This window comes from Esox lucius, chromosome 5, assembly GCF_011004845.1.
Source record: "Esox lucius isolate fEsoLuc1 chromosome 5, fEsoLuc1.pri, whole genome shotgun sequence".
In the NCBI taxonomy this organism is placed as follows: Eukaryota; Metazoa; Chordata; class Actinopteri; order Esociformes; family Esocidae; genus Esox; species Esox lucius.
Window position 1 is genome coordinate 21190458 of NC_047573.1, and position 20681 is coordinate 21211138.

Here is a 20681-nt window from a genome sequence, read left to right on the forward strand (position 1 = left end):
TGAGTTAAACTTTATGCTGCCAAGTCAGTCCCTATTTTTAATGGGGCGGGGGGGGGGGGTAGTTGCAGATGAGTTTTTCGCTAGGCTTTAGATCTGAGAATACTTGTGTGGACTGAAGTAGACTGGTTAAACCTGGTATTTTAATATAAGCAATTTACAGCATTTTCTCATCTTGGAAATGGTTTTTTAATCCGTTCTTTTGAAGATCTCCTCAAGGCCCATGTAGCACTTCACTGGGAAATCTTCATGCACTGTTGACGATGCATAATTGGAGATGCCATAAAACCTTAGAGGGATCCTAATTAAAAAAAATTATGTAACACTTTTGTTAGTTCCCCATCTTTTATATAATGTGTTCTAATATATTCCTTTGTGTATTTGTTCCTGGACTTTTATTTCAATGCTAACCTCAATGGCTAATGCATGTATAGTACAGCCTGGTGTATAGGGAAGTTGAAGGGAATATGGTTGGTCAAGGTAGGAGGAATGACAAGCCTGGAACAGTTGCTTTAGATATGACTTGTAATGTCAATCACAAATCATATTGTCCATAACATTGACTATTGAGCCCAATTAATTATGTGTTTGAGCATGTACTCTATTGCTAGAAGACACTTTTTACTGGTGGAGGAGATCACTTCAACCCTGACTTCCAAGTCTGTATATGTAGAATATCTCACAAAAGTGAGTACACCCCTCACATTTTTGTCTTTTCATTTGACAACACTGAAGAAATGACACTTTGCTATAATGTAAAGTAGTGAGTGTACGTCTTGTGTAACAGTGTACATTTGCTGTCCCCTCAAAATAACTCAACACACAGCCATTAATGTCTAAACTGCTGGCAACAATAGTGAGTACACCCCTAAGTGAAAATGTCCAAATTGGGCACAATTAGCCATTTTCCCTCCCCGGTGTCATGTGACTCGTTAGTGTTAAAAGGTCTCAGGTTTGAATGGGGAGCAGGTGTGTTAAATTTAGTGTCATCACTCTCACACTCCCTCATACTGGTCACTGGAAGTTCAACAAGGCACCTCATGGCAAAGAACTCTCTGAGGATCTGAAAAAAAGAATTGTTGCTATACATAAAGATGGCCTAGGCTATAAGAAGTTTGCCAAGACCCTGAAACTGAGCTGCAGCACGGTGGCCAAGACCATACAGCGGTTTAATGCGACAGGTTCTACTCAGAACAGACCTTGCCATGGTCGACCAAAGAAGTTGAGTGCATGTGCTCAGCGTCATATCCAGAGGTTGTCTTTGGGAAATAGAAGTATGAGTGCTGCCAACATTGCTGCAGAGGTTGAAGGGGTGGGGGGTCAGCCTGTCAGTGCTCAGACCATACGCCGCACACTGCATCAAATTGCATGGCTGCATGGCTGTTGTCCCAGAAGGAAGCCTCTTCTAAAGATGATGCAAAAGAAAGCCCGCAAACAGTTTGCTGAAGACAAGCAGACTAAGGACATGGATTACAGGAACCATGTCCTGTGGTCTGATGAGACCAAGATAAAAATGTATTTGGTTCAGATGGTGTCATGCGTGTTTGGCGGCAACCAGGTGAGGAGTACAAAGACAAGTGTGTCTTGTCTACAGTCTAGCATGGTGGTGGGAGTGTCATGGTCTGTGGCTGCATGAGTGCTGCCGGCACAGGGGAGCTACAGTTCATTGAGGGAACCATGAATGCCAACATGTACTGTGACATAATGAAGCAGAGCATGATCCCCTCCCTTCGGAGAATGGGCCGCAGGGCAGTATTCCAACATGATAACGACCCCAAACACACCTCCAAGACGACCACTGCCTAGCTAAAGAAGCTGAGGGTAAAGGTGATGGACTGGCCAAGCATGTCTCCAGACCTAAACCCTATTAAGCATTTGTGGGGCATCCTCAAATGGATGGTGGAGGAGCGCAAGGTCTCTAACATCCACCAGCTCCGTGATGTAGTGGAAGAGGACTCCAGTGGCAACCTGTGAAGCTCTGGTGAATTCCTTGCCCAAGACGGTTAAGGCAGTGCTGGAAAATGATGGTGGCCACACAAAATATTGACACTTTGGGCCCAATTTGGACATATTGACTTAGGGGTGTACTCACTTTTGTTGCCAGCGGTTTAGACATTAATGGCTGTGTATTGTGGTATTTTGAGGGGACAGCAAATTTACACTGTTATACAAGCTGTACACTCACTACTTTCCATTGTAGCAAAGTGTCATTTCTTCAGTGATGTCACATGAAAAGATAGAATCAAATATTTGCAAAAATGTGAGGGGTGTATGCGCACACTGGGGGATATTCTCCTGTCATTGCAAAAGACACAGAATTAATTACTTAATCCAACCAATAATTAACTGTTCTATGCTCATCTCCATAGTTCTAGAGCGGAAAATCTCCACAAGACAAAGTCGAGAGGAGCTGATAAGACGAGGCGTCCTTATTCCTGAAGGTGAGAGTTACAGAAATAAATAAGATATATTTACAGATATCCCACCTCAGGCCTCATATCCCTGGCCACATTAAGTTGTTAACACAATGACAGTTTTTGATTGTTGAAAGCATTTAGATATAGCTATCTGAACACTTTCAAATATTTCCATCCTACATTTTGATGCCAGGAAACACCCCTACAGGAACTTTCGCAAGACGGGTTGCACTGGTCTGGTTTAAGAAATGATTTACCTGCAGCAACATGTTTTAATTGTGTTTTTGTTAACACTGACAATCCCTAATGTTAGCTGTTGCTAGGATGTGGAAAAAGCCCAACCTGAAACAGCATCTCAGTTTATTAGTGTCCTCATGGAACATTGTACTGCAGTCACTGAAGACTACTTTGGGGTACAAGTTCTTGGTAAATGTTTCAAGACTAAAGCCCCTTTTCTTTTTCCTTCCTCGTCCTTACTGTATGAGTGGAATCAGATAGCCGTGCCCTATTTTGCTAATTGTAATTTTTTTTCCATTTGCGCCAGAGGAGCCAGTGAACTCTGAAACCCTTAATGGTCATGCCACATCTTCTGTGGCGTCTGAGGAGGTCAAAGTTGACATAGAGTCTCCAGAAACGCCATTGGAGGAGAAGACGGAAGGTTTGGAGAACAACGAAGACATAGCAGGTATACTGGAATGCTTTATGTTTTCATGTGAGCAGGGCTACTCAAAATGAAAAGCCATGTCCTGAATACATTCAGTGAGCTCTTATTGAATAAAGTGGCTGCTAGCCCTTCATATTTTTGCTTTCACCTCCATCAATCTAAATGCGTCCGTAACCCATCACCTAATGGATAGTGGATGTGTTACGACCCGGTTAGACCTGAATATTACCATCGAAAGCTTTGAAAGTGTTGTCGGGGGTTTCTTAATTCAATTTGTATTGGTTTCTCAGCCCGTATCCATTAAGAAGTCTCCATCGCCTTTGATCCTGCCGCCCCTGCACCGGCATAAGGCTGCACACTTCAGGAGAATATATTCACAAAGCACGTCTCCGTTACATCCCAGTCATGCACAGGTAGAGGAACGAAAGAGTATCGTTCCCCTGGGCCTAAGCCCTGCAGATCAAAGGAGACTCTCACAAACTCCTGTGATCAAAGGCCTTCTGTACTCTACACGACATATCAGTGTGTTCCTCTTGGTGAACCACCGGAGCCAGATCTCTGGTATTTTCAGATCAATAGTACGCCACTCTGCTCTTAAGACTAAACCAGGATGGCCGACTGGATCTCTGTTTCTCCAGCTTTCCATCCAGAGTGGTTCAGCTGGAAAACCGACTCGGTGACCTCTAGGCTCATAACGGATCCATTCGGTGCTCCGTCTGGGCAGCTACCCAGACATCCAGAGTGCTTTGCCGCTGAGGGTTCTCCCAGGCAATAATGTGCTGCTATAATGAAGGCGGCAGGAGATTGGCTGCTGAGAGCTCTTATGAGAGGAATGTGAATAGAAATGAGTCTATGATGACTGCAGCACTTTTACTCTCATCTTATCTCTTATGTTTCTGATTATTTTAAATGTAAGTGAATCAGCAGGCGTTCTTATCCAGAGGTTAAGGCAGCAGTGAGGGCTTAATTTGTACCCATTGTGTTGGTCCCCTCGAATTATTAACCAGTCAAATTTCTCTCCATGGTCCCTTTTTCTCCCAAATCAGATGTAAGCCTCCCCATCATTACGCGTCTTTTTTGTCTGTCTCTCTGGGTTTTGGTAAATGACAGAAGAGGTTGCTCAGCTTCCCCCTCCTCTTCCCCCCATAGTGAAGAATGAAAATAAAGCAACTCCAAAAGGGAACCAGGCCAAAACACGAGAGACAAAAAAAAAAACAGCCGCCGCTCTTCCCAGATCAGCCGGCGGGGCGACAGGGTCCACAGCAGGGCGAAGGGACGGGGCCGCGGGCACAAAAAAACTGCCCAAAAGCACAGGCAAGCAAGCGCCCGCTCAGCCGCCCAAACAAAACCCACAAAACAATTACCGTGGGAACGGTGAGTATCAGTGATGCTGGTTGGTTGAGAAGCCTGTTTGCATGCGGAATGTAACCGTCTTGGCATGTCGAAGGCCTCTGTCTGTCAGTCTATCCCTCCTTCCCTCCCTCAGGAACCCTAAAAACCATTTCCAATTAAATGGACCTGTGTGCGCCGACTTGAAGTTCAGTTAACATTTAATTTAGCAGGGGTACTCTTATCCAGTGCATTTTCATACTTTTTTCACAACTGACCATCAGTGGGAAGTGAAACCACAACACTGCCGATGCAAGCGCCATCATCTACCAACTGAACTACGCGGGATCCAAATGAAATCCACTGCGGCCACTGTATTAAAACCAAATGGACTTTTGGTCAGATGTTGTAAAGCGACTGTGCCCAGGGGTCCAGCAGAGGGCGGTGCAGGGCTCTGTCGGTTGTGGACAGGTAGATGTTGGACACAGTTGCCTTGCCGCTCATTAGCGACTCATAGTGGAATTTGTTATCTCAAAAACGTTCGCCCCCGAAATCAACGTTGGAGAGTTGAGTGGAAAAACATGCCTGGTTTGTGTAATCCTGGTTCGGTTTACTTTAATAGTGTGCGAAGTTCCCAGAACTCAACCCAGTTGAGCATTTTTGGAGGCGTGAATGGAGTGTTGTCCAATCTGTAAGATGCCATCGCATCAGCGTGGACCAACATCCAGGTGAAATGTTTCTGGCTCCTTGTAGAATCCATTACTCAAAGAATTTGGGCTGTTCTAAAGGCAAAGGGGTTCGAACCTGTGTGATCTCTGTTCATAACAAACTTGTCACTGAGTGTGTGTATATTAGGACTGTCAAAGTTAACACATTGATTGATTTTAAATGCTTAACACTGTTAGTATTTTTTGGCAGTAAACAAACTAAATCTACAATGCCAATTATTTTTAGCTAATTTTAATAGACAGCTCTTGCAGATTTAATTCTAAGACCAGAACTGTATATAGTTAACAGTAAAACAATGTCTTTGGCATATACTGATTTTAAACAAAAAAAAGTGTATTAATGGTTTATTAAATAATTTGCGATTCCATTACATACTGTTATTAAACAAAATTCATTTTTATGTATGAGATTTTTTGTGGAAAATTTCTGATCAGTTTTGTTTAGTATACATTTTAGAATTAAAATGTAATTCCATTACCGTTAAATTGGAGTGACACTTTAAAGGGTTTCCTTTTTTCTGATAAAGAAGGGAAGTGAGATGTTTGTGTGTGTGTGTGCGTGTGTGTGCGTGCGCGCTCATCATGGCTTACAGACTCTTCTGCATTTTTAGAGAGCGTTATAATAAGAGACACTGTGCACAGTGTCTCCCATCTCTAAACCCCTGCCTGCCTCCAGGGTTTCTGAGTAGTCTTGCTCATGTGGTTTCTCACTTTGTCTTGTGTGCATGATGATCTTGACATGCTGTTTTTAAATAGAGGCACAACATCGTGCGACTTCGGGGCATGCTTGCAAAGTAAACTCAATAGATGGGGTTTCATAAGTCAATGGGAGAAGTGAGAAGTGTCCTTTAGTTTTTTTCTCAACCCTAAATGAAAAACACAGAATCAAGCAAATGTCATAAATTACTGAAACTACTACCCTATGAAAGTGACAACACATTTTATTCAAGCATTGCATGCTTGTGTAATTCTGGGTTTTGTGCGTGCGTGTCAGTGCTCATGCACGTGTTGTATGCCATATACTGCTACCCAGTGCCAGTTGCATGTGATGGGCATGTTTACCTTGGTGTTCCTGTATATATGAATAAATACCAGATGCTGCACTATATAATATATGTTGTTATTCTCAGAAATGGGCTAGCCAAGCTCATTGACATGCCCCTGCCACGCCCTCTACTACACCTACCAGTGATGCGCCAGTTAGCATTTGCCCGCCCACAATTCCTAAAACCATCCACCACTGCCAAACAATGGATACTGTGAAATCCTGAAGTCCCCCCCCTCCCCAAACCTGCAAATACAGAAAATGTTGCTGTAACATCCAGTTCATGCATGCATTTCCCCATCGGCTTATTTATCAGACAAGCAAAACTATTCTCTCTTGATGCGTGAACTGTGTCCAGAAATGCTAGCTTAGTTTAGCGCATAAATAAAATCACAGAAGAAGCTACTGAAGTATCTATAGCCTACATTGCCTGGAGATAAAGTGAGTGGTATTTAGAGGGCAGGAAGTAGCATTGTTTTTAGAGCACTTTAAGCTGATAGAGATCCGCATACTGGCAGAAATGTATCTTACTCTGAGAGACATACTATTGTCTAGTTCTCTCAGAAGTTACAGATTGTAACAAGTAGAAGTGTTAGGCCTAGCTATGTCAATTAATATTTAACACGCCCACAACCAACCCACTTTTCATTCCAAAAATATTTTATGACCCCAAATTTGCTCGTATACAACCAGTGGGCATGTGAGTCATCCAACGCATCACTTACTCCTGCCAGCTACGCCTTTTTATGATCCAGAAACACAACCTGATCCGCTGGCTACTATGATCTTTCACTGTTATGCATCATTTATCTAATTCACATTATAGCCTCAACTGACAGTGCTAATGCTCCTTATTCCAGATGTCTTTTTGCTCTGGGGTTTAGCCTGGAGATTTATAAAATCAATGTGATTGATTCAATTGATTGACAACGTCCCAAACATGTTAAACTGACAGATTTTGTCTGTAATCTTTGTTCTGTAATCTTTAGGCAAGTTATTTTAAAATGACAGTGCACACAAAAGTGCGTTCAATACAACCGGACATCAGCCAGTTTTGCCGTTGTGTTTAACATAATGCTAATGGAGTTTATTTTCCTTTCAGCCAAATCCTCTCAGCCTAGAAAAACTGGAGTTCCATCCAAGACCGCTGGCCAGTCTTCAACCTCCACATTGCAAACCACAAAGACCTCCAAGGATGCCCACCCACCCAGGACAGAGAAGACCAAGCGAGTCCTTCAACCAGCAACCTGCCCTCCCAGCATCTCTGGAGCACCCAAGGCCTCGCCCGAGACGGACAGTTTACCTGGAGAGAGAAGGGACCCCGGCCCCGAAGATGGAAGCCCGGGGGCCAAAATGGAGCCTTCTTCTGTCTCAGAGGGCAGGCCTGACGCTCAGGATGACTCCTCTTTGCCTGGAGTGGACAAAGACAATACCTCAGGTGATGCTGGCCTTCAGGATGTTGGGGTGAAGGTTCCCCGGGTCAATGATTCCACAGAGGACACTTCCTTCACAGAGTCACTGAGCCGGAGCTCAGTGGAGGTCACCCTGCAGACTGGGGAAGATGGAGGAGATGATGGTGGGAAAAAATCTGGGGAGGCAGACAGTGTCCAAGAAATTGGTCTCCGGTATGTATCTATACTACAGCAAGCTTCTATTTGTCTTTAGTGCAGAAAATCCCCATCTGGGTTTTTTGATAGGAAGGAGCACAGAAAAAATTCTGCTTAGCACTTTACTACTCATTTGCCAAAACCATTTCCCCTCTGGCATTCAGGTTGCTTCATAACCTATGATTAAACAAAGTTTGTTTTAACATTTATACTTTATAGATGTGGTAAAGAGGTCAATGGAACACAAGGTGAGGGGTTGAAGGACACCATCATTGAGGCACAGTAAAAAACAAGTAGATATTTGTCAAATTTGTTTATTTTTAAGAGGCCCAGAAGGTGGTTACTTAAGTGTGTTTTGGATATTCTGGTTTTTAATGCATAACATCTCAACGATTTGAAGAAGTTACTTTTAAACGCTATCTCCCATTTTGTAGTATATCTAGCTTGCATAAATCTGTGGTGGCAAACGTACAGTAGAGTACATTCTTAGAATGCAGATTGATTGAACTTCAACCAAATGGTTCTCTTTGAAGTGTGGTTTTCTTAAGGCTATGTTGTTGATTTCCTCAAGTTACTGTACTCCAAACACTTAAGGGCTCAGCTGGATAGATGCCTGAGGAAAATCAATCTGGAGGCAAGGCCAGTGTTTCTACATTTCAGAAAAAGACATTGACCAGATAAGGTTAAGAGTCACTATCATGCATGGCCTTTATTCTCATGAGTGTCCTGCTATGTGGGAAACACTCATTACTGTACATGCAGGAATGGGGGAGGGGAACTAGTAATGGCTGTCTCCTGCTAAACCCAGTGGCTTTTGAGTTTGCACTTTGCGTCTGGGTTTATGAAGTGATGCAGACCTGGGTCCAACACATGTATAAAAAAGGTACACATGTTTAGGTACACATGACTGGGATTGTATTTTGCACTTTTGGAACCATCCAATGGGTTCTATTGGACCATGCACATACAATTTAAAGGTTTTTTTTGTGCTTTTTAAAGTTTTTGAGATATATTTTACAAAGGTTGGCCGTAAACATCTCTTTTCAACTCAAGAAAAGCTGTTGGCATCTCCTTATGAAGCTTAAGAAACTTTGGAATGAAATCTGATGTTATTAGGGGAAATCTCTTTAATGCATGATGTAATTCAGTGGTTCCCAACTACGTTCCTCAAGTACCCCCAACAGTAGACATTTTCATTGTAGCCCCAGCCAAGCACAGCTGATTCAACTTGTCAACTAATTATCAGGCTCTCATTGAGTTGAATTGGGTTCTTGTGTGCTGTTCGGGGTCCTCGAGGACCGGAGTTGGGAACCACTGATACAATTCTTATTGCAAGTATAAATGGATTAGAACATTTCAACAGGATTTAAGGGAAAAACATGGCGTGGCTATAACCTTCTCATTGTAAAGGTTTTTCATCAATGTTAGTGTTTTGATTTGCAGCTTGAGATGGTTTGAAGTTGTGTGAGTCATAACAATCCAGAATTCCAAGAATTACTAATTTGTAAAATGTGATTACGTTCAGTATCACAATATAACCAGGGCTTTTACCATTGCAACCTGGCTGTGTTGGCTAGGATGGTGAGTAGGAGGAAACACAACTAACATTCACCCAGATGGTTGATTGTTTGATTTCATCAAGAGGCAAATGTTTTTTAGTGGTTGTTGGTGAATTTGTCTATTCATTTTGGTAATTTCTGTTGTTGTAATGTTTACCTGAACCATAGTCATAACCCTAAACTCAGGAGTGCGGTGCCTAAACTTAACCATCACCTAACCTTAACCAAAACAAGATGGTTTTTGATAGTTGCGATACAATCAGTGTAACCTAATGTGACGTGCATTAGCTTGAACGGTTCGTTAGCAACATAATAGCAAAACGTTAAGGACCAACGTCATAGTGACACATTAAGTTGGAACGTAATAGCAGTGGATATATTTTGATACTGAATGTAATTGTGTTTTAGATTTTAACATAATTCTTAGCACATATGGTTGATTAAAGGACTGCAAAATACCGCACAACAGAGTCAACAGCGCTCCTAAGGGATGCTATGTGGGAATGTAATTATGATAGATTTGTACTGTATTGTCTTGCTTAACTGCTATACTCATTCTCACAGAGAAGCTGCATTAGTTCTCAGGGACATTGCATTTGGTCATGTGTTGATGTTTAAGGTCAACACAAGGTCAAAGTGCATAAATGTGAACTACTCCTCTGTTAGGTCACTAGCTCCCCTAAGTATGCATTCTGCACATCATAGTCTTGAAACTGAAAACTGAAACATTGTGCTGTATTTTCTCGTGTCTCATATTTCCTGAGCTGGTAAAAGTTCTACAGTAAGTGATAAGTTATAGTCTTTGTATTATAGGCCTTAACCCAATTGGAAAAGGGGATTGTGGCCTAATACTAGGTCTATGAGGAAAAGCCTTTATTGACCTTTTCACTTATGCAACAGGGACTAGAATGGACTTGATAAATCAATCAATTTCCAAGCTAAATCAATCATGCAGAATGCTTTATCTGGGTTTAATGATGTGATTCCAGGCCTTCCAATGGGAGTGGAGAGAAGAAGCTCAACAGTGTAAACCTGGAGAGCCCAGAGGTTACAGTTATCCCAGAGAGCACTACGGAGTCTGACTACCAATCCACAGTTAGCGACTCCGACTCGGATGGGCCAATCCTCTACCGAGATGACGAAGAAGAGGATGAGGATGACGAGTACACCAACAGTAAGTCATCAGTCGTGGGTATAGAAGCTTACATCGGAATTATTTCTGGCCTTTTTAGTCAGTCTGCAAGTCAGGCCTTGGGATGAAGTGTATGTGTGAACAGTCATGCTCCGGACCATAAAAATGATCTTGCTCTATTGTGTTCACACCGTTATTCTTTCATTTCATATTTACCACTTAAGCACAGTTTACGACAAAACGCCTTATAATCTGACTCATCCCGTTTCAGGAATTTCTCTGAAATAATGGAGACTTACATTGTTGTTATTATGGGATTTGTAGGCTCTCTAGCGAGTAAGATCCGCCGTAGAGACACCCTGGCCATCAAACTGGGCAACCGGCCCAGCAAGAGGGAGCTGGAGGAGAAGAACATCCTGCCTCGCACTTCTGAGACTGAGAGGCAGGAACTCCGCCAGCAGATTCACTCCAAGCTAGTGAGGTACGGAATACAGCCCTTGAGGCACGGACATGGACCAGCACAAGCCTGTTTTTGGGGCTCGTTGTTGTGCTGCAATTTTTACTGACTTAGGGCTTGTTTACATTATGCTATATTTTGTGAGACGTATCGAAGACTCAATGTTAGATTATTTTGTCTCTGTCCATGACCTAAACATATTTGAAACTAAGTTAATTTGGTTTGCTAGTAAGATGATGCTTATGAAGACTAGTGATTTACAGATCAGCAGGTAAGAGTTCTCTGAAGTGGCTAGCAGATTTGCTTCCATTGCTCCTGATAGGACACATCACTCTATATTCTTCTGTAAACTGGCCAACACACAAGCTTTAACTGATACTTGAATCATGAAATGGGACAGACTGAGGCCTGAGAGTATCTGAAATACAGACTGCAAAATTCACATTCCCAATATTGTACAGCACCCATTATGCTAGTCACTCCGTTGATGTTCTCCAAAGCTAACACTTCCCTGAGTTCATCCTCTTTTCAGCACAGCACAGCTAGCTACTGAAACATACTGCAGAAATATCTACACACTTTTGTCTCCATTGGCAAATTGATGAACTAAACCATCAAGCATTCTCTAATGACATCTGTAGCTGCTTCACCTGATTTACTTGTTTTCCCTTTCTGGTGTCTTACTGTACTTGCCTTTCATGCTGTCAGTGCCTGACTGTGTTCTTGCCACATTGTGACTCATGCTATTACCCTGTTGTGTTTCCAGAAAATTGTGTCTCAATTATTGTTGCGTTTTCTCTCTTGTTGTCATGTGCTCAAGTTTGTCTTCATCTTTTAATCCCGGCCCCTGTCTTCATAGGACACCTTTTTGCCTCTTGCCAGGCTGTCGCATTGTACAGAAAAATTTCTTCTTAACTGACATGGCAGGTTAATTAATAATGAAATCAGAAACCCATGCGAATGATCATTATTTATTCGCGGTGGCACTAATTGGGTATAACTTAAGTCTCAAGACTTTTAAAATGACTGGATTGGTGATGCCACTAAATTCCCTGCGCTATAAATGTGTTGGATAGAATTCTAGGGGGGGACATGGTAATGAACTAATGACACTTTTATTCTACTTTTTGTCCGTCACAGACGACTTAGTCAGAGGCCCACCACTGAGGAACTGGAGCAGAGGAACATTCTGAAACGTGAGTGTTTCAAGAGACTGGACCATACTGGCCATGGTCAGACCACAGCATCGTAACAACTTGGTGCTATTCAAACATTTCCGCCACCAAAAGGTCTATAAAACATGTTTTTATTTAACTAGTAACATTTTCATTATGAAGGTGTGTGTGCGTGCGCATGCGTGTTTGCGTGCGTGTGGGTGCGTTGGTGCGTGGGTGCGTGTGTGTATGAGCCCTCTGGAATCCAAGGCAAAGCAGTTGTTATTCTGTCTGGGAAAGCAGTGCTTCTCTGACTAATGGTATTGGCGTGGAGGTAGGCAGGTTATCGACATCATGCATTATTCAGACTGAGCTTGTATTGTCAGCATTTTGAAGAAGATAACATCTTTAGCCATTTAGGTGCCCAAAAGGGTTTTACTTGTTTTTAGTCAAAGGCTGAAAAAAGTGTAGTTTCATTTACCACGGCATTCTCCCAATCTTCTAGAAGCTTCTTTTGATGTACTTAAATCTGAAATGCATCGGTACACACTTCACAGAAGGATCTTTAGGAATAACATTTGATTAACAAGCTTGAAAGCCTGTAATAAGGCCAGTGCTCACGTAGAGACTTCCCGTCGGTTAAACAGGAAGAAATGAAAGAGGGGGCCATTTTGCTGTTGTCATCTTGCAGGGGATTTTACGGCATTATTTATGAGATCTTGGCTGTGGAATCATTATGAATGTGGCTGTAGAGAAAGAGACGTTGCTGCCTGCTGCATTATTGAACGCCAATGAGTAGCCCTCCAGTGGGAACACTGTCAACACAGGTCTCCCAGCCTCGAACGGCCTCAATGCACACCACACACTCAACAAATGCCGGTCGAAGAAAGCAACGCAGGTCTTCTGGGCTCTGGTTTAAAGAGTCGTCCGCGTATGGTTCTGAAAGTGTGTTCACATCTCAGGCGGCCGTCTGTTTTGTGGATGCAGCCCAGTGACACAATCAAATCAAGATAGGCATCATTTAGCCTGGAAATGACTGTGATGCTTTGGAAACAATCAATGTATTGGGTAATGACATGCCTCTACTTATAACTGATTTTGAATATCACTGCAGAGACGAATGAAGCTGATCAACAGGAAGCCATACAAGAGATTAAAAGGCGACTCTCCCGAAAGGTACTGTTTTTTTTACAGCTCGTTAGCCACTGTATCTGTAGTTCAGTATTCAGTATGGTTGCCTGAGTCACTAAAAAGGAGCACACATTTGATTGGTTGTCTGCCAGTTATTATGCAAGTAAGAAATTACACGACTGGACACATTGACATTTGCCAGAGTTACACCACTGTAAAACCGCTCCTAGCAGCCAGTGACAGAGTTTGACAGTGGGCAAGTCTGCGTGTTGGGTGTTTTGATCTGCTTTTTTGGATCCTGTTTATGTTTGCGTAGGCTACTATGACAAGTTCAAACAGACGTGTCGTATAACACGTCCAAGTCCTCCGTCAGAGTTCCCCCAGACTACACCAAACACAGATGGCCTTTAAATGCAGCAGGGTCTTGGGACTGGAAAAGGGTGTGCTAGCAGCAGCTTTGTGTTGAATCCAAGCGCATGCACAGAACCTTCTGGACCTATAGTCTGGAGAAATAAAGAGCTGAGAACAGATGGAGCCAAGGCCACTATTTTTAGATTTTAGGTCTCCAGTGGATATATTTAGTACACGGATCCATCTGCTGGACACAACTGGAAGTGACATGACAGGAAGAAAATCCATTTAAAACATATTTGTGACCCTTGTCAGTTAGTTAGGGGGAACTTTGAAGGTGGTCATTGCCTGGCACTATACATACTGTAGTGGGTTCCAACTCTGGGAGCAGCATGCCTCGAAATTCCTTGTGGCAGTGGGGGAAGAGCGGATCTGCAAGGGTCAGGCCAACTGGCCTAACTGGGCTCCGTATTAAGAATTGTCCATTTCAGCGCTGCTCCATGGATTTCATTGTGGAGGGAGTTAAGCGTTCCATACAACCACATCATCTTCTATCCACCAGCTGTTTTCTGGTCCCACCCGTCAATCACTGGTGACTCGTATTTCCTGTCTGTTCCTCTGTGTATAGCTGAGTGTGAGGCCCACGGTAGCGGAGCTGGTGGCCCGGCGGATCCTGCGCTTCAACGAGTACGTGGAGTGCACTGACGCCAAAGACTACGACCGCCGCGCTGACAAGCCCTGGACCCGGCTCACCCCGGCTGACAAAGTGGGTAACCGGGTCTTACCATGTAACGTTTCGCAGACTCAACTGAAACGCATGAAATTCATAATGGGATTTTAAATAGTTGGAATTTATGAGGTTCTATGAAAGGCTTTACAGAAAACAAGTGTTCACATTTTATTCCTCATGGACACCACCCACAAAAACCGCTCATGTCTTTTAGCGGGTGCTCCTGTTTAAATGGGGGGGGGGTATACGATAAGCAGGTGCTTCCACGGGTGTTAGTTCTTGAGGTAATTAAGCAGTTATCCCATATCCAGGGTAATGCTGGGTTGGCTCAATTGCCTGTTATTTTGGCTTCATTGTCTAGAAGCAGATTTCTCCCTGATGTGGAGAGAATGTACTGGTACTTTTGGATGGATCTTTAGTGAAACATTTCTGACGTTCCCTGAACAACCTCAGGCCTAGTTGAACACTTGAGGGATTTTCTGACCCAGTGCCTGAGAATGGATTTCCCACCGCCATCGACAAAACTGCAAATGATGAGATGTATTGTGATGGGCATTAAAGCTCTTTTAGTATATTTTCTGGCAGTTACCTGTGTGTTTGCTGGTCTGAAGCATTTCCATTGTTGAAAGTTTAATAATGAAGATTGTAAAGAAATACTTTGCTTCCTTAGGCCGCGATCCGTAAAGAACTGAATGAATTCAAAAGCAAAGAGATGGAAGTTCACGAAGAGAGCAAGCAATTCACTAGGTAACTTCAGTTATTGGTCCTCAGCAATTATAAATGTTTGTATTATGGGACATTACGAGTTATTCAACTGCTGTCCGATTTAAAGCTGGTACGTGTTCTGTGCATGCCGCAGTCCTGAATCAACGGCGTCTGCTTTCCCTGTGCCTCCGGCAGGTTCCATCGGCCCTGAGGCGCCATCTCTCCAGTGGTGGTGCTGGTCAGCCCTGCGTCAGGGCCCTCTCTCCCCACTGACCCGTGTCCTGATACGGGCCTCACCATCCGGCTTCTCCTCAGAGCCCGGATGCCCCTAAGCATGGACACGGTCCCCCAGGGCCTACCAGAGAACGGGAACGGGCCGAGAGCTGTTGCCCAAGTGTCGTCTTTGCACAAACTGAAAGTACTAAAGTGTTGCACTTTCTAACAAAGTGCTAATTTAATTAACCCACCTGCCTTTTGGCTTCCATAATGGACCCCACTGGTTTGGACCAAGTCCCAATGGAGGGGAAATGGTTTTGCAACTCTGCTGATGAGCCACGGGTGAAAAGCAGGTCAATCAAATCAGTTTGTAACTTGTGCAATGAAAGGCTTGTGCGCTTCCTCATCAATGCTATGAAGAAAATCTGCAAAAAATATATAGTAACAATTCTAACGTAATCACGTGTTGGCATGGGTAGGTGTGTTTAAAATGGAGTGGTCCTTTTTACAGTATTGATGATGGAAAGGAAGGTGTGCAGGTCTTTTCAAGTGGATGATAGCTAATACTGATCACAAGGCATTTGGAAATGAGCTACAGAACCAAGGAGTGCGTAAGAAAGCCTTAGTTCCCACTGTGCACACCAATGTTTTACTGGTCACATACATTGTAGCAGATGTCGATGCAGGTGGAGTGTGTCCCGGCTCCTAAAACAATACAGTCCCTTCAATAACATTAGTAGTTGCATTCATTTAAAGCAAGTACAATTCAAATTGTACAGTTAAAGTAAAAAGAACAGTGTGTGTGTGCATGGGTGAGTGTGTATGTCTGTGCGTAGATGAGATGGAGTGTGTGCAAAGGGCCTCAGGGTGCAGTGAAGATAGGCCGCTAGTTTAACAGTCCGGGGGTGGAAAGTCCAGTGTTTTTGTTGGTGATCCTCCACTGTCATCTCTGTCTGCTAGGAGGTAGCAATACAAAGTCTCCTTGGCTCGAGTGGCTGTGGTCCATGATGATCTTTGAGGACTTTCTCTGCAGCGTGTGTAGATGTCCTACAGAGCAGGCTGCAGGCCCCACAATGCTCACAGCGAATGGGCTCTCTAGAGGGTCTATAGAAATTCATCATTAGTTTCTTCCCCTGGCCGCCTGAGGTGGTTGGGCCTTGACCACGTGTTTGTGTGGTTTGACCATTTCAGGTACTCTGTGATTGAGGGGCAACGCGGATGTGGTGGTTTTGCCCACCTAAAGCACCTGGGGGATGGCTTGTCAGGAAGTCCAGGCTGGGTCTGGTACCAGGTTTCACAGCTTCCTGAGAGGTTTTAAGTGCATTAGGATGTTGAAAGCGGAGCGGTGTTATCTTCATGAGGACAGGACAGAGTGCGCCCTATTGACTCGTGGTTGCGTTACCTCCCCATTGTCTGCAAGCCGTCCAGTGACTTTCCAAATGTAGAGCAAGTTCCGACAGTTGGTCTGCCCTTTTGATTGTTTGGACTGTTGATAAGGGATTGTCTGTGTAGAAAGGATGTGTGTTAATGTTAGTATTGTACAGTCTCAGATGAATCCATCAGATGTGTTGTTCCTGGTCATAAAATGTCCAAATTGCCTTTTGTGATGCATTTCTTGGGCATTTATATGGTGAAAGGCACCCATCAGAATTAATTTTAATTTCTCTTCTGAGGAAAGGTGGGGGGAGAACCACAGCATTTATGTACATTTCCTCCTTTGTTTTTCTTTTTGTTATTTTAGATGAATTTATATCAGATCATACATAAAATTCAAGTTTACTGCCAATTACAAGAATGGATTTTTACATTGTGATGTTTTAACAGGACTATTTTACCACCCTGATCTTGACTGACAGTGCTATGTAAGTGCTGTACATATGAGAGTAATGTATCTTGGAATAATGTCATGTACATAATCTTCATTTATATACATGTACTGCCACTTCTATATCTATCATGCATATTTCTCTTTATTTGTGAATACTTTTGACGGCTTTTGGAGTGTATATACGTGGAAGCATAGTAAGTAAGTGCATTATATGCCCTCCATATTGCTTTTACTGTTCTGTTGTTAATCACGTACTGTATATAGACCATTTATAAGAAACATCAATGTTGAATGCTCAGGAGGAAGATGCCATAAACCTTCAGTATTATCTACATATAGACTGAAAGTGATGCGAAAGTCACTGAATTGGTATCACTTGACTTGGAGACCTAGGGAGGTTTATATTGATTATTATGCATATACTGTGTCTCAATGTCATGCTGTATTTTCTTGTATATTGAGAGACCAAGCCATGAAAACTCAAGTAGATTTCTTTTCAGACCTTTTCTCTGACTGCTTCTGCCATCTTTCTATCCATTGTTTGACATCTTGCATAATGGATTTCAAGTGGTCGGGGTCCACGTGTTGTTGAAGTGCATTTGTATTTAAAACCTGTGCAGTGAAAAGTATTTTGTCAAGACAACTGTGAGTCCACAGTGCAGTCAACTGTGAAGCCATTGATTGGGTCAATAAAAACCTGAGCAGGAGGTCTGTACTCAGGCTGTGTCTCATTGGTATAATTGTTAGACCCATGTAGCTTGGTTGGCAGAGCATGCTGCTTACAGTGCCAGGGTACTGGGTTCATACAAACAATAAAAGAAATGTATGCACTCATTATTGTAAGTCAAAGCAATGGTTTAAATGACACTTATAGGGGCCATATGTAAGATTTTTATGAATAATATAACTACAAGCATAAATGACTAGAAGACCTCTGCAGTTAATATTTGAACTTAAGGTTTATTTCTGAGTGCCTGAGATACTCCCTATTTTCTCACCGGCTAGTCTATCAGTTTGCATTGACTTAACGTCTCCTCATACTCACTTCAGACACTTTAAGCACTAGCACCCCTCCCTAAATCACCCTGAAACAGCTAATACTATTCCCCTTCCCTGAACCATCTGGACTAGCTAATACTATTCCCCCACCCTAAACCACCCTGGGCTAACTAATACTATTCCCCCACCCTAAACCACCCTGGGCTAACTAATACTATTCCCCCTCCCTGAACCACCCTGGGCTAACTAATACTATTCCCCCTCCCTGAACCACCCTGGGCTAACTAATACTATTCTCCCTCCCTGAACCACCCTGGGCTAACTAATACTATTCTCTCTCCCTAAACCACCCTGGGCTAACTAATACTATTCTCCCCCTTCCTAAACCACCCTGGGCTAACTAATACTATTCTCCCTCCCTAAACCACCCTGGGCTAACTAATACTATTCTCCCTCCCTAAACCACCCTGGACTAACTAATACTATTCTCCCTCCCTAAACCACCCTGGGCTAACTAATACTATTCTCCCTCCCTAAACCACCTAGGGCTAACTAATACTATTCTCCCTCCCTAAACCACCCTGGGCTAACTAATACTATTCTCCCCCTTCCTAAACCACCCTGCGCTAACTAATACTATTCCGGTCTAGTTTGGTAAGGAAAGAGCAGGAAGAGATTTTTTTTGTTTTCTGTCATTTCAGTCTTGTAAACTAGGCAAGATTCTGCACAGTGCCCATTTAAATGTGTTATTTAACATTATACTAAAAGCAAGAACAATGCTCCATGTCAATTTGTATCACTTGCCATTACATTACAGCAATAAGACACATGGATGGGGCCATACTGGTTTAGGTTAATGCGTAGGAGAGGCGATCAGACGTATTTGGCATTTTTTACGTTGGTTTCAATGGCTCAGCAATATCACGTTGCATCACCATACTGCCTTGCAACTTCCTGTTTACAGCCAGGAAGAACAAAAACAAGTTTAGTGCATTTTGCAAAGGGCACAGAGCGCAGCAAAAGAACACGAAACGTTAATAGTGCAGACATACCAGCCTGCCCGCTGTCTCCAGGGGTGTTAACGTCCTGTGTATAATGAACGTGTCTTTGAAAGAGTTCAGGGAATCAGTGTTAATTCGTTTCCCCAGTCTAAGATTCACTTAAACCTGCAATAGTAATGTTTATACCGGAATTGCCAAGCTTTTAGTTGTAGGTTTTTCAACAGCATCGTGAAGTAATTTGACCTTGGAAAATTAAGAGCTATATGAAAGATATGTAAATGATGTTGAAAGAATTGGTAACAATAACACCACGCCATCAACAGATGTTTTCTTTTTTAAGATATCAAGTCCAATAAATAAAATTGTAATGGGAGTCATTGCTTCTTTACAACTATTCTTTTTAATATTAGTTCCCAGATCTCCAAGGAGGCATGAAGAGATTTGGAGAGTTGGCCTCGCAAGACACCTCTTCGTAACCTGGAAGAGAAAAGCGCAGACAGTTCTTTCTGGATCTCGGTTGTCTTGTTGCAAGGAAGTAAAAAGGAACTTGTATTCCTGTTCCATTCACTCTTTTTCTATGCATTTTTCCCCGTTTTAGGAATGACCCATGCGTGACTCCAGGTACGCTACTCATAAATGGAAGGAGGATATACAATTCCTCTTATTAATAATAGGCTAATTATGTTTGAGTATGAGTAGTGGACCTGGTCTTGTGCCCTATGGATCTACAGAGTGGATTATATGTGCAAACAGGATGGCTTCTTTTTAATCTTAAAGAACATGTATTTGACTACTAGATATGCGAAGAGGTCTCGTCCATCATCTCGTTGCAGGCCCAGTTGGACATTATTTTAGCTGTCGTGGATGAATGATTAAATCAGTGGCCATGGAGGAGTGATGATTAAATGGGTACGTTTGGCTGGAGCTTTAAATGGATGGACTTACTCAACTTACTGCTTTTTCATGATGTAAACTGGCTGAAGTGAGGCGGTCTTAAAACAATTATAGGAGATTCTGGAGTGGTGCCTGAAAAAGGGTTTTTCACCACCCTCAACAAAAAAATATATGTAACATATGTAGAAGGAAGGATTTAGGATCAACTAAGAAATTACCTCACAGCTCTACCTTACCAATCTCTACAGCTGTTCATGTGGGCTAGCTGCTAATGGCCAAGTGGACTCATATACATACTAGGGAAGGGCATGGTTAGTCAAATATTCAAATAACTGAAATTAAGTTTGTATTCAAGTACTGTGTGTGTGTGCATTCATTTTTGTCCCCAGTTTGTTTTTATATTTATGTATTTTTTGGATGAAATAAGTAGACATGAACATGATTTCTCTAACTACTATTAAAATTCCAATCTCAAGCCATATCTTTGTGCAAGACTGACTTTATGATCACAAAGTAAAAACCATGCTACATTATTTTCTTGATTGTAGAGTGCTAAAATAAATGTTTGCCTAATAGCCTACCCAAAAAAGCTAGTATAGGAATTACATTTGTTCATTTTCTTTTTTGTTTAATATTTGTTTTGTTTTTTCACATCTGACACCATTAAGCATAACAAATATAGAAAAGAAGGTGCAAATTCATCATTACGAAGTAAATGAACTCCAGATCAACATGCT

The 20681-nt window shown here is 42.6% G+C and overlaps 1 protein-coding gene across 6 annotated transcripts in view; it reads left to right on the top strand.

Annotated features, from left to right (window-relative positions):
* phactr2 (phosphatase and actin regulator 2) overlaps positions 1–17765 on the top strand; it is a 46663-nt gene extending 28898 nt beyond the window's left edge. For 4 of the 6 annotated variants that reach the window (XM_010888715.5, XM_020046788.3, XM_010888719.5 and 1 more), the window contains 11 exons: positions 2367–2438; positions 2959–3099; positions 4228–4452; positions 7283–7805; positions 10336–10520; positions 10803–10959; positions 12076–12131; positions 13204–13265; positions 14200–14337; positions 14972–15048; positions 15202–17765. In XM_010888715.5, the coding sequence (XP_010887017.3) occupies positions 2367–2438; positions 2959–3099; positions 4228–4452; positions 7283–7805; positions 10336–10520; positions 10803–10959; positions 12076–12131; positions 13204–13265; positions 14200–14337; positions 14972–15048; positions 15202–15217 (1652 nt within the window). In that variant the 3' untranslated portion in view covers positions 15218–17765. The other 2 variants (XM_010888720.4, XM_034292277.1) reach the window with 2 other exon arrangements.
* The last annotated feature ends 2916 nt before the right edge of the window (positions 17766–20681 follow it).